The sequence below is a fragment of the Rhododendron vialii genome, chromosome 13a (assembly GCF_030253575.1).
Source record: "Rhododendron vialii isolate Sample 1 chromosome 13a, ASM3025357v1".
NCBI classification, from domain to species: domain Eukaryota; kingdom Viridiplantae; phylum Streptophyta; class Magnoliopsida; order Ericales; family Ericaceae; genus Rhododendron; species Rhododendron vialii.
Window position 1 is genome coordinate 14222742 of NC_080569.1, and position 12349 is coordinate 14235090.

The 12349-nt window shown below is 37.4% G+C and overlaps 1 protein-coding gene across 5 annotated transcripts; it reads right to left on the minus strand.

Annotated features, from left to right (window-relative positions):
* Positions 1–5094: 5094 nt before the first annotated feature.
* LOC131313238 (pentatricopeptide repeat-containing protein At1g09900) lies at positions 5095–12239 on the minus strand. 5 transcript variants are annotated; one of them, XR_009196116.1, is made up of 5 exons: positions 12029–12239; positions 8849–8955; positions 8073–8127; positions 6142–6217; positions 5095–5339 (listed from the first exon to the last, which is right to left on the minus strand). XR_009196116.1 is itself a non-coding variant. In XM_058341446.1 (2 exons), exon 2 carries the CDS (start codon positions 11865–11867, stop codon positions 9420–9422), a length of 2448 nt encoding a protein of 815 aa, XP_058197429.1. In that variant the 5' UTR covers positions 11868–11879; positions 12029–12220; the 3' UTR covers positions 9166–9419. The 5 variants fall into 5 exon arrangements, 1 of the variants encoding a protein (XP_058197429.1); XR_009196117.1 differs by lacking the exon at positions 8849–8955; XR_009196114.1 differs by having other exon boundaries at positions 8849–12182.
* Positions 12240–12349: the final 110 nt, after the last annotated feature.

Below are 12349 nucleotides of genomic sequence, written 5' to 3' on the forward strand. Positions count from 1 at the left end.
AACAGCAACACCCTATTCTTTTTTCCCTTGATAGTTGTCAAAACAACATTTTTTTGCAAGATTAACAAATGGAGTGATTGTAAACCGTTTTTTCTCATTTTTTTAAACTTCGTTTCATTAGAACATGTGTTGTTATTTACACTCTTTTAAACATTACCATATATGCATCGATGAAAATATTACGATGTTAACCAAACACATCGCAAACTGGAGTTTTGTGTTCCTTTTTTTTTGTCACTCATTTAATTTTATGAGAGTCTATATATATCTTTAAAATGCTTTCTGTTGTTATTCCCATGATTAACTTTTGACTATTACTTTCTTTCAAATTTCAGATAACTTCTTGGGACTTAACTAATCATGGACAATCTAAGCGTCTATGGCCATGTGAGTTGAACCGTTTCATTTTATACCTTGGTCGTAATAATCAAATTAATTGTTTCCTATGCATTCGGTGAATTCTTCAATTTCTTATGCAGTTCGACGGTAACTTGCAGAAAATGTAAGAACTATTTACTCAATTGCTTTGCTTAATCTGATTTTATATATTTGATTCATATTTGCTTTGTTTTATTTTTTCAGTACAGAGGTTACGTGTCTTCGAAAAAAAATGTAATTGTGGTGATTTATGATGAGCAAGAAGTTAATCGTATTTTTATGCATGGGGTATGCCTACCAATGCCATTATTACTTTACTCCCTTTATACTGTAAGGGGTCAACGAATTGATAAAAGGGATGTGGTGTCATACAATACATACCTTTCGAGAAACTATAATTCTCATATCAATGTGGAAGTTTGTCCTGGAATAAAATCTGTTAAGTATATTCACAAGTACATCTACAAAGGTCATGATCGTACCATGATGGTGTTGAGAGACAAATAAACAAGATATAGAATTAAGGTAACTATTATTAGTCATCATTTTACTTTTACAAGAAGAAATTATTGCTCATTAATTATTTTTTTAGGCTGTTATTCATGTTCCTAATTGTGCTTTTTAGATGAAGTAGATATGCGTTGGTACAAAAACTCTTGGGAGGCAGATGGAGAGACAAATTTCAAGACAATAAGATCTATGTTGAACACCTTTTTTTTCCCCTACGTAGTGTATCAGATTTGACTCTATATAAATTTTTAGATTTTTTATGCATGTTACAATTGGATTCTATGAATGCAACATAGTATTGGTTTTGAGTTTTGTGGTTTGGATTAATATAGTTCAGTGTGTATCCTATCAATGCAATTAACTCGGTATATGTGATTAGGATTATCATTGGTAGTGATGTACACACGGGTAGAGGCTTAACAAATAAATTTTTTTGTTGCGGAGTGCTGCAGGCATAGATAATTAGCATATTAAAGTTTTGCAACAACAAAAATATACCGTATTTTACTTTGTTCCTATCCATTTTTTTCAACATGTCATCCCTTTGCTCATTGCTCGACCCGTAGCTTTAGTTGTCTTCAAAATGTGTTGCGCCGTGCCTTCAGGCACGAGCATTCGCTAGTGTGTGTATATATATATATATATATGTGTGTGGTGGAATATATATTAATTAGAGCTAGCGCATGGAGCTCATCTTTTTGATGAATCCATTCTTGTTGGAATCTTCTTTGATGTCAACTAGCTAGTGTGAATTGCGACGTGATCGTCTTGTGCTCATGGTTTGTTTGGTTCGGAGTTTTTAGGGTGCTGTTAGGTTCCATTTGTACATGTTTCAATGTAAAATGTTTTACAATGTACAATGTTTTTCATGTAAAATATTTTTTCAGAAAATAAAACTTCAAACTTTTATTTTCAGAAATCAACAAAATAGTGTGTGTGTGTGTGTGTGTGTGTGTGTGTATATATATATATATTTGAGCATAAGGGAATTGAACGTTGACTGACGATCGAGAAAACTGAGAAGTGAAAATTGCAATAGAAGGCAGCGGGTTCATTTCAGAAAATAACTTATCGAAAGATTTAAGAGGTAAGTCATTTACATCCAATTAATGGAAAATGTTTTACATGTAAAATATTTTTTTTATTTTTTATACAACCAAACACCGGAAAATAGGTAAAACATTATACACCCAAACAAACGGAGCCTTAATGACCAGACATCGATCTAGTCTAAGTGAAGGTGTGTAGTTCAATCAATTATCAAGAAATAAAACGTCATATAGTCTCTATCTTACTGGTATCTTCAAATGATATTGAGGTGGCCATATGAAGAAAAGGTTAGGGGAAAACCATCAAGCAAGGAAGAAGCACGCCAAAGGTTTGCTCCAGGCTTCTAGCCTTCTAAAACAATTTCCCTGATTTTGAAAACATGATATTGATTCAAAATTAAGAAGGCATTTTTAAAACATGATTCATTGACCGGGAATGAGAATTGTGTGCTCAAAATGTGATCTTGACGTAAGATCGTACTCTTAAAACCATATTTTTGGACCAAAATCATTGTGGTTTTCTTTAACCAACACAAGTCTCTTTCAGCCAACTCGTCGTTATACATCCAAATAAGATGTGTAGGTTTTCAACAAAATAATTTTAATGCCGTTAAAGATTGCAACTTAAATTAGACGGATAAGTGCTTTCTCAATAGTGATCGTATCTTTTAACTATAACTGTGAACGAAACAAGACTCTCTCAAATACAATAACTTGATGCTATGACCGCTCTTCCAATTTTTTTGAAATGGACCGTTTTTCGGGAGCTGCTACTGCTGGACTAATTAGAAAAGAGGCACTAGTATCCAGTTCTTTTTCAATAAACCGAAAATAGAAGGCTTGCATTCGAACTTGTTTAATTTATACTGTAACTTCTTTCTCTCGAATTTTCTTGTTTATGTCAACATAGAGAATTGATAGGGAAATTAAAATTCACAACAATGAACAAGCCCCTGGATTCGAATCTTTCTTAAAAGAGACATAATTGCACTGATATACTGAGAAGACAACATCGATATGAGAAGACAAACAAAAACAGCTAAGCTAGCAACTGGGGTGAAAAAGATCTCCATTAACAGTTATAATAAATAGAAAAAGACAGCCTTAATAGCTAGAGAAGCAACACAATCGACAACCCTAATACATGTCTTCCAATCCAAGAAACAGAATAGAACTCGTTCCGCAGCATAGACTTGGTATCTGCAACCAAAACCATTACCTCCCAAAGGAGAACTAACTCTAATACACTGAGATGGATGGCTTGTTTGTTGTCTGATTCAATAGCCACATTTGATCTTGACATCAGCAAATGCTGTGTAATTCGCCTTGAAGGACTGAAGACACTTTCAACTTATTCGTATCACCATCCACTATGAGACCATTGGTGTCTTTAAAAACCACTGCAGCCACAGTATCACAGTTGGCTTTGAGCATGCCAGGACTTCGGGCTGACCACGGGATAATTTCTGGTAAAATTGATGTTTGAGATATCTCATCAGGCATAGACGCAAAAACCTAGGAAAATTCCAACCTAGGACACAATATCTTAGAAACAGTTGATTCTAGGCTAATAGATTCATTCCTGAAAATGAAGCGAGCCTTCCAAATGAACCAACAAAACAAAAAGCTACTTTGCTAATCGGAGAAATTACTTCCTTCTGAGTGTAATCACAATCAAGAATATGAGAAGACCATTCTAAACCGACGGAACAGCTCCATGTGTAATAACACCATGCAAATCATAGTCAAACCACACCACCCTAACCCAGTCGCATTTAAAGAGAAGGTGCTCTATTGATTCTCTAACCTTGTTACAAATTGGTCAGATAGGACAAGAATCTGCACACTTTCAAGAGTGGTTATGACATTCTTGGATGCTTTCCACCAAAAGTTTCCGACTCTGGGGGAAACCTCTAGTTTCGAAATTGTTTCACAACGTTCTTATAAATTGCTAGTGTTAGTTGCGACGTGCAAGGCACGTCTTCTTGTGCTCATTGGTTTTTTTTCCCTAATGTATTTTTTAATTTTTTTTGGTTTAGTAAAGTGTAATTGGATGCGAATGCAAGCAGAATATTACTCTCCAAGGCCCACTTCAATAATTGCAACCCTGTTTGAACCTCCAACATAGGAGCTGAGCTGGCATAACACACCTCAACGTGTGAAACTTGCTCTGATCCCCCTGCTCCAAACTTCACCCAAGCAGCTGCTCCTCTTAAAGAAGCTTGCTGCCATGCACCATCATTCACGAAAAAAAAACTGCACTGAACTCATGTTAACATCCATTCCTTGCCTTGCAACACAAAACAGTCCTTGCCATGTGAACAGCTCCTAGCTTCCATAGTGCTGCATGTTTCACTATTAAAATTAAAAACAAATTTCCTTTTCCATGTCTGCAACTGCTTCGTAGCCCTGCAAAATGAGTTAGTGCAACATCCACACCATACCAATCTGAATTAAACAAGGCATTATTCCGTGCAAACCAAATAGCCGAAAGTAATAAAACAGAATCCCTGACAACCTCCTCATTCAGAGCATTTTCCAGCCAGCCCATCAACCATTCTGAGCATAACACTGGAGTCCCAATATCAAAATCAAAGCCCAAATGCAAAGCTCGCCATAGCCGTTTAGCATAGGAACACTGGAAAAATAGATGTCCTATTGTCTCCATCGAACCTCCACCACATAACGAGCAATCCACGCAAACTTCAATTTTCCTGTTGAGCAATGTATCTTTGACAGCCAAAATCCGATGAACCACCTTCCAAATGAATAATTGACATTTTGGAGGGAGACCCAAACCCCAAACTTTAGCCCACATTAAGAACTGTTCATGATCATTGCTTATATTTTCACTTGTACCAAACTTCTCATAAAATATCAGCCAATAGGCTGACTTCACTGAAAATTGGTCATCTTTGGAAGGATCCCACACCAGCCTATCCTCCACGCTGTTATAGGGTATGTAAATCGACATGATTCTATGGGCATCCTCCGCAGAAAACAAAAGAGAGACCAAAGGGTCCCTCCATTTTTGTGCCCACAACACTTGGATGCCTGGATATACATACTAAGGAATACATTCAAGAGAACAGAAATGAGAGAGTTTTTTTTTATGGTACGGGAAAAAGGAAAACTGAAAGAACCAAAGAAAACAATCTAATACTACAGGGTTTCTCTTTTTTATTAATACTCCAATACTTAAATGTACATGAACACACATCCGCATTGAATCAATATAAGGGTTCCTTCATGCCGTAAATACAAGTTAAACAACACAATATTTGTAGTATACAAAGGGACCGTTCGCTAATTTCTCAAGTTCCTTCTTTCGACCTCAACCCCCTCGTCATGTTCCACAATCTTCCCTCTTATAATGCATCTCACCATCTTCGTGGCAGCGATCTGAAATAGCAAATCAAAAAACCAAATTAGTATGGCTGCATAATACCAATCAAGATCCGAATACATACACATGCATTTTTTTGTGTGTGCATAGAAACGAGACAGTTAACGACCTAATCGATACGTAAAAGCTCATCTGGTAAATTGACATAATCTTAATCCACTTTTGTCTAACCTAAAATCCATAAATAAAGTCATTGATGAGCAAATAATATTTAAACTACCTTCATTCCATCATTTCCTTTAGGGGACAAAAATTCATCCAACCTGACCATGACAACCAAATGCCCAATGCTGATATGAACACGGTATCAAATTCACACCCAGTGCATTGAACATGTGATAATGTCATCCAATTCATCTACTAATGCCTTTCCTAATTTTGTTTTCTTTTTCGCACCTTGATGGTGAAAAGTAACGTACATAGCAAGCTAAAGGTATGCACCCACTTTTGTATTAAGACTAACATTATGCAACAGCTCAAACCTCATTTTGTCCACTCCATCTTAAAGATATCAATAACAATTTCTGGGTCCGGCAAGCATTGCAACCACCCAGCTGTCAAATCTTCCCAATCATAATGTTTAAGAGAACTGGTGCAACAAACGAATTTTTTGACCAAAAGGGCATCTATATTTGCAATACTCTTAGATTTATATCAAGCAATCATACTATCTGTTTTCCATTCCCAATCCTTTTTAACTGTACTTCATATCCCCCCAGACAAGAAGTCCAATGAAAATCCAGAAGTTGTCATTAATCTGTCATGGAATCAAACAGGATACTACCTAATAAAATTCACCTGCATCAACTGTGGTAACCAAGTGAATTTGCAATGCTTTGGGCACGTAGAATGTTAAACATGTCTGAGGGAGTGCCTGGAAAAGAAAAGGAGTTGCATACAAGTTGAAACCAGTTAAGCTGCAAACTACCCATAACAGTCTTCTGACAGAAACGTAAGGACAAGGTTAACCTTCAAGACATCAACTTGAACGAGACCTCCCCAGAATATTGAAAAATCATTTAAGCCATTGGATACAATTATCAAATAAACATCAATTCGTAACCACCCAAAATTACCAAAACATCCCGGCCACAAACAAAGACCAAGCCAATGGAATCAGGGACATTTTTGGCAACACAACAACAATATAGCGATGGACAAGCCACAATCCTCTGACTTTCGAGGCAGAAAATGCCATCGATTGCTATATGGTTGAGGCTACCACCAAAAAGGGCAAAAAATGGCTCCAGAAAGTGTTCAGTGGCCTTGATCATGCTTCTAAGATTTGTGAAGTTGCAAAGAAGGTTCAAACCATAAGGAAAGAACTGGATAAACTCAACCAGAACCTGATGTTCATCTTTCAAACCCTTCAAGCTAAAGACCCTGCTGGCCGATGCAGGACGGAGAGGAGGCTCCCGGGCGTTGGAAAAGACAACTTGGTGGGATTTGACGAAGCGACAACCATGCTAATTGATCAGCTCACCGCAGAAACCACAGAACTACAGGTAATCTCGATCATAGGAATGCCTGGGCTGGGCAAGACAACTCTAGCAAATAAGGTTTATAACGACCCTAGAGTTTTACATGTATTTTCTACTTTGGCCTGGATTTATGTATCTCAAACTTATAACAAAAAGGAATTGTTGCTTTCCATTCTGGAAGGTGGTAATCAAGTCATAACCACCATGTCTGACGTGGATGAAGCCAGCTTGGTGAAAGAAGTCTGTGGCTTTCTGTCTTGGAAATATTTAATTGTTGTTGATGATGTGTGGGAGGAGATGGACTGAGATAGCATTAAAGAGGCTTTCCCCAACCACAAAAATGGAAGCAGAATTCTGCTAACAAATCGAAACGAACCCATGGCTGTGCATGCCGATCCACTTAGCCTGCCTTATAAGCTGGATTTTCCAACTGATCCTCAAAGTTGGGAGAAGTTTTTAAAGGGAAATTACAGAAGCAGTTAAGAACAGAGAAATTGATAACAATCTTGGGCATTATTATTGTTTGTTTTTTTTTAAATTGAACTATTTGTTTCAAAGATTAAAAGAGACCTATGTTTGGCATTAATTTGTGACAATGACAAACAATTACCCAAATGCACATGCCTCTGGAGAGAGAGAATTAAACCACGACTAACAGAAACTAAATGTATTGTATATTGGGATGAAATTGCAAGCAAAACAAGCAAGTGTAACTCACCATCCACACACCTATTCATTGCTGGATTGTTATTCATATCCAAAATTCGAAAGTTTGATGATTTTTGGCGATATAGTTGGTTGATCCCATAAGAAATTCTACAAAGAAGGTACTGATATTTGAATCTCAAATCATGAAGGTAGTGTCTCAAGTTCTAAAGCTGCAATGGACAAGCTTGTCGACATCAGTCCACAACCAAAATGATTGAATGCATGGCTATAAAACCTAATGGGCTTTGAAAACTCATGGGTTTCACAAACAAGATTAATCCTACAGCCAAGCTGGAAAAAAATGAACTTCCAGTGCTTAAATAATAAAAGGGGAAGCAAATCTTTCCAAAACAGGTTATAATTCTCATTGGACACGAAAACAAAGCAAAGGAATACCAGATTCAACATTCACAAGAGACAAACTTCCAAATGTGCTATACACGTAACCAAATGATAGAAAGTAGAATGAACATCGAGATACATAACGATTACGGAAAAAGCTACAACACATATGGATGGAAGAAAAAGGAAGAATCTTACTTCGACATGAAGCACAACTATTTCCCCAGCACATATAAGACGATCTTTAGCTACCCTGAAATGAAATTAGTGGTTCTCATTTATCCAAGGAACACAGGTCGTTGAGCTAACAAAATTGAATAGGCATGTAAAGATAAATACACAGAATACAGAGAAATTCAAAAGAAAGTGTGGATTATATTTTCTTGGACTTTTAAGACTACCAAAAAACAACAGTATTGAATATTCAAATGCCTCTGTCACTGCTTGTGATTTGCTTGTACAAGTTTTTTGATAATTCACCTAGGGCCATATCTCTCACATCTTTTTCTATAAAAAAAACCATATGCCTCCATGAAGGAATGGAAAGATGGTAGTCATGGGACTGACATGGTTTCCATAGAAGTTTTCTAAGATCTTCAGAATACCCAACAATTTACTCATTAGTTCATAAAGGTTAAAGGTTAAAAATTCTCTTTATCTGATCGTATTGAAGCTTGTTCTTAGCATTTGCTCTATGGGCCCTCCAATCAGATTATATCATTTGTGGAATTTTGAGAAACCATTTTGCTTTAGCTTTGATCTTATCAAGATCTCAAACAGTGATTTAATAAGCAACGTCAACAGGGAAAAGTGGTCCAAACATCAAAACTACAATAGCACACATGGTTTAAAAAGCAACATACTGACTATTACTCGAGTAGCTGTACCTCACCCAAACTAATTCTAGTTCATAAACGACAAATCGGAGCATGTCATCTGAAACTTCAAAAAACTTTTACATTAGATCATCTTACCTTCAGGAACCCAGGTTCCATGCTCCCAGATAGAACAGTTGGATATGCGTTGCCAGTGATACATATTAAAGTCTTCCATAGTATCAGTGCAGATTTAACAATGATTCCTGAAATAGAAAACAAAATCACAGCTCTAAAAGATCGTTTATTCGTATTGGATATCAAACTACCATTCACCATTGTGATCATTCCCCAGGGCGTTGCAATATGATTTTCTTCTGATTAAAAAACGAATAGGGCTAATCTAACATAAATTGTAAAAGTAACATCACTCAAACAAGATGGGCAGATTATGATTTAAGCTCGATAGCATACAATAACAGAAGAGGGCGGAACTATATAGATAAGTGAAATCTTCGCTCTCAGCATATTACAATTTACAACTATGAAAACCCTCTACAGCTCTCAAAGAATGATTTGAGGTGAAATGCATCCAAGTTCTACAAAAATAGCATAACTCTTTGGTTTCATCTCCAGTATTAGTATCTAGTACACCTTGCCACAATTGAAGCTCAAGAAGGAAAACAAACATATAACTCTTATAATGCAATTAAGAAAATTGCAGCCCAGGTCAGCAAATTTTGCTCTGGTGCTGGGGTGAAATGCATCCACGTTCCACGAACCGTAGCATAAGCTTATTTGCTTCATCTGATTTCCCCTCTAGCATCAATCTCTTGCACACTTTCTCACATAACTTCAAATCAGGGATCAGATTCCGATCAAACATCCGACACCCCACCTTATATGACAACAGAGGAATACCTTTACTCATATAACTCTCCATAAGCATGTGGCATGTACTGGCATCAAATCTTGAAGCTGTCCTCAAAACCTTTCCCAAGAGTTTATATGCCTCGTCAAGGTTTCCAAGACTACAAAGCTTTTCTATAACCTGATTATACACTGTTCTGCAATCTTTTCTAGAAAGCATCTTCTCCAATAATTTCAACAAATCTTCCACCCTACTTTGTTCACAAAATCTACAGATGATTGAACGGTATGTAATAGGACTAGGAACCAAACCCTTGTGGAGCATTTTCTTGGTCAGTTCAATTGCGTCTTCTATTCTGCCTTTCTTTGCTAATGCATTAATAATTGTTGTATAAGTGACGGTGTCAGGGCATCTGTCACTCAAATACATGTCATCAAGCAACGAGAGCGCAGCATCCACATCACCTCTCTGACAAAATCCATGAATTACAGTGCTAAAGTTTACCGCATTAACTGCACATCCCTTGTGCAAACACTCCTCCATAAAATTCTTAGCATCATTAACTCTACTCTCTCGACAAAGAGACTGAATCACTAAGTTGATTTCAACTGCGGTCGGTTGAAACCCCTTTCTGATCATTTCCTTGACCACATCACAAGCCTCAGATAATTTCCCTTCCCTACGGAGCCCATGCATCACAACACTATATGTAATGCAATTTGGGGTCCACCATTCTTCCTCACTCAAGTTCATCATTTCCCTTGCCTCTGATGATTTCCCACTTCTGCAAAGCCCATTTAACAAGGCCGTATATGAGATAGTGTTTGGTTTGCAACCTTGTCTGTTCATCACCTGCATCAACTTTTTGGCTTCATCCACCTCTCCTACGCGACAAAACCCATGGACAACTGCACTGTAAGTCACTACATCAGGACTGCATCCCTTCGTGATCATTTCCCCTAAAAGTTCTTTCGCCCTATCTATTCTTCCCTCTTGACAAAACGAGTTAATTATCGCACTATACCCAACCTTATCCACCAAGAATCCTCTCTCTTCTGCTTCCTTTAAAAATACTACGGCGTCGTCGCTATGACCATGTTTGGTTAACATATGGATAAGGGTATTGTAAGTAACCTGGTCCGGTAATAGTTTGCCATCCTTCAACATCTTCCCCATCAGCTCCCTCACTTCTTTGATCCTCTTCTCCTTGCATAGAAAACCCATCACTGTGTAGTAACTAACTTTATCTGGTGAACAACCTTCAAATGGCATTTCATCGATTAGACTCACCGCATCGTCAATCCGATGCAAATCACAATATCCCTTGATCAAGCAATTGAAAGTTACAACACTACGTTCAATCCCAATAACTCGCATCCTATTCAAAAACCGCAATGCTTTCTCCAACCTGTTCCCCTTCACTAAAACATAAATGGCAGCGTTGCATATTGACAAATCAGGTTCAACTCCTGCCTTTTGCATCAGAAATAAAACTTGCATTGCTTTCACCATATTACCAGCTCGACTATGAGATATCATCACATAAACGAAAGCTTGTGGCTGAAGCTCAATTCCCCTTCTCAACATCAGACGAAGGACCCTTTGAGCACCATCATACAACTTGGTCTTACTGAGGACCTCAAGCATTGCATAGTACACGATAAGGTCATGTCGGTATCGCCATTGTCGGTCAGCCCAATAGAAAAATTTCAAAGCATTCCGTTCATCGTTCTGAACGCGCAAAACAGCACAAACATGTCGAGGTTTGAGGCTTCTTAGCAGGTGCCTCAACTCGTTTTCAAGCTTCGGATTCCACGATGACCGAAGACTAATCAACCTACAAACTTCTTTCACAAGAGGGTGTCTTGATTCATCTTCATCCCCACCAACAATCCTAAAAGTTTGCCTTTGGGGCTTGTTCGTGCTGGCCATATTCAAAACCCCAATATCATGATCATTGTCACTCTCACCCTCCCCTTCTTCAGACTCCTTATCCTCATCTGCGTCACCGAAATTACAAGTTTTTCTATGCTCATCACTAGTATTACCACAAGAACTCAAAAGCCCAAATTTTTTGAGATCCATTTCTTCAACTCTTGCGTACCCATGTTCATTCTCATCAATTTGTTCTGTATCCACGCATCCGGCGCATAAACAAGGGTCAATATGAGAACTAGGGTTAGGGTTTTCTGATGACCATGAGGAAAAAAATGTACCAGCCCTATTACAGCATATTGGGTTTCCATTACATTGGCTTCTGAGTTCAAAAGTTAGCCTTTTTTCCAGTAGCTTCCACCTAAATGCCATGAATAGAAGCACCTAGGGGTCGATTTGAGGATCAAAAACATTTCAGTGGGACAAATTCAGATTCACAGTTAAAAAATCTTGGACATGTAGTACAGAAAGAAGCGAAAAGAGGAACAAGAATGATTGGGAATTGAGTATAAAACGGTCAACAAAATATGCACCTGGAACAGAGGATTAACCAGTGAAGAGCAAGGATTCTTTTCTAATGCGGAGGTAACGAAGAAGGAGAGGCAGAAGTGACTAACGTTTGTGGATATAGCAACGCCGTTCCCAGCTTTTCGCAGATCAGTGCGGTCGGTGTTGTTTTGACAAGGGTTAATTAGGTCTCGTGCGGCTAAATAAATCAACACGCTTATTTTTTTTTCTTATTTAAATTTTTTTTGTATTTGTTAATTTGTTTTTAATTTTTTAAAAATTATTATATTGTTATAATAAGAGAATTTTTTTTTGTATTTATTAATTTTTCATCAATTTTTAAAAAA

Coding starts and splice junctions, on each gene's coding strand:
- LOC131313238 (XM_058341446.1), bottom strand. CDS start 11,867: ATGGCATTTAGGTGGAAGCTACTGGAAAAAAGGCTAACTTTTGAACTC.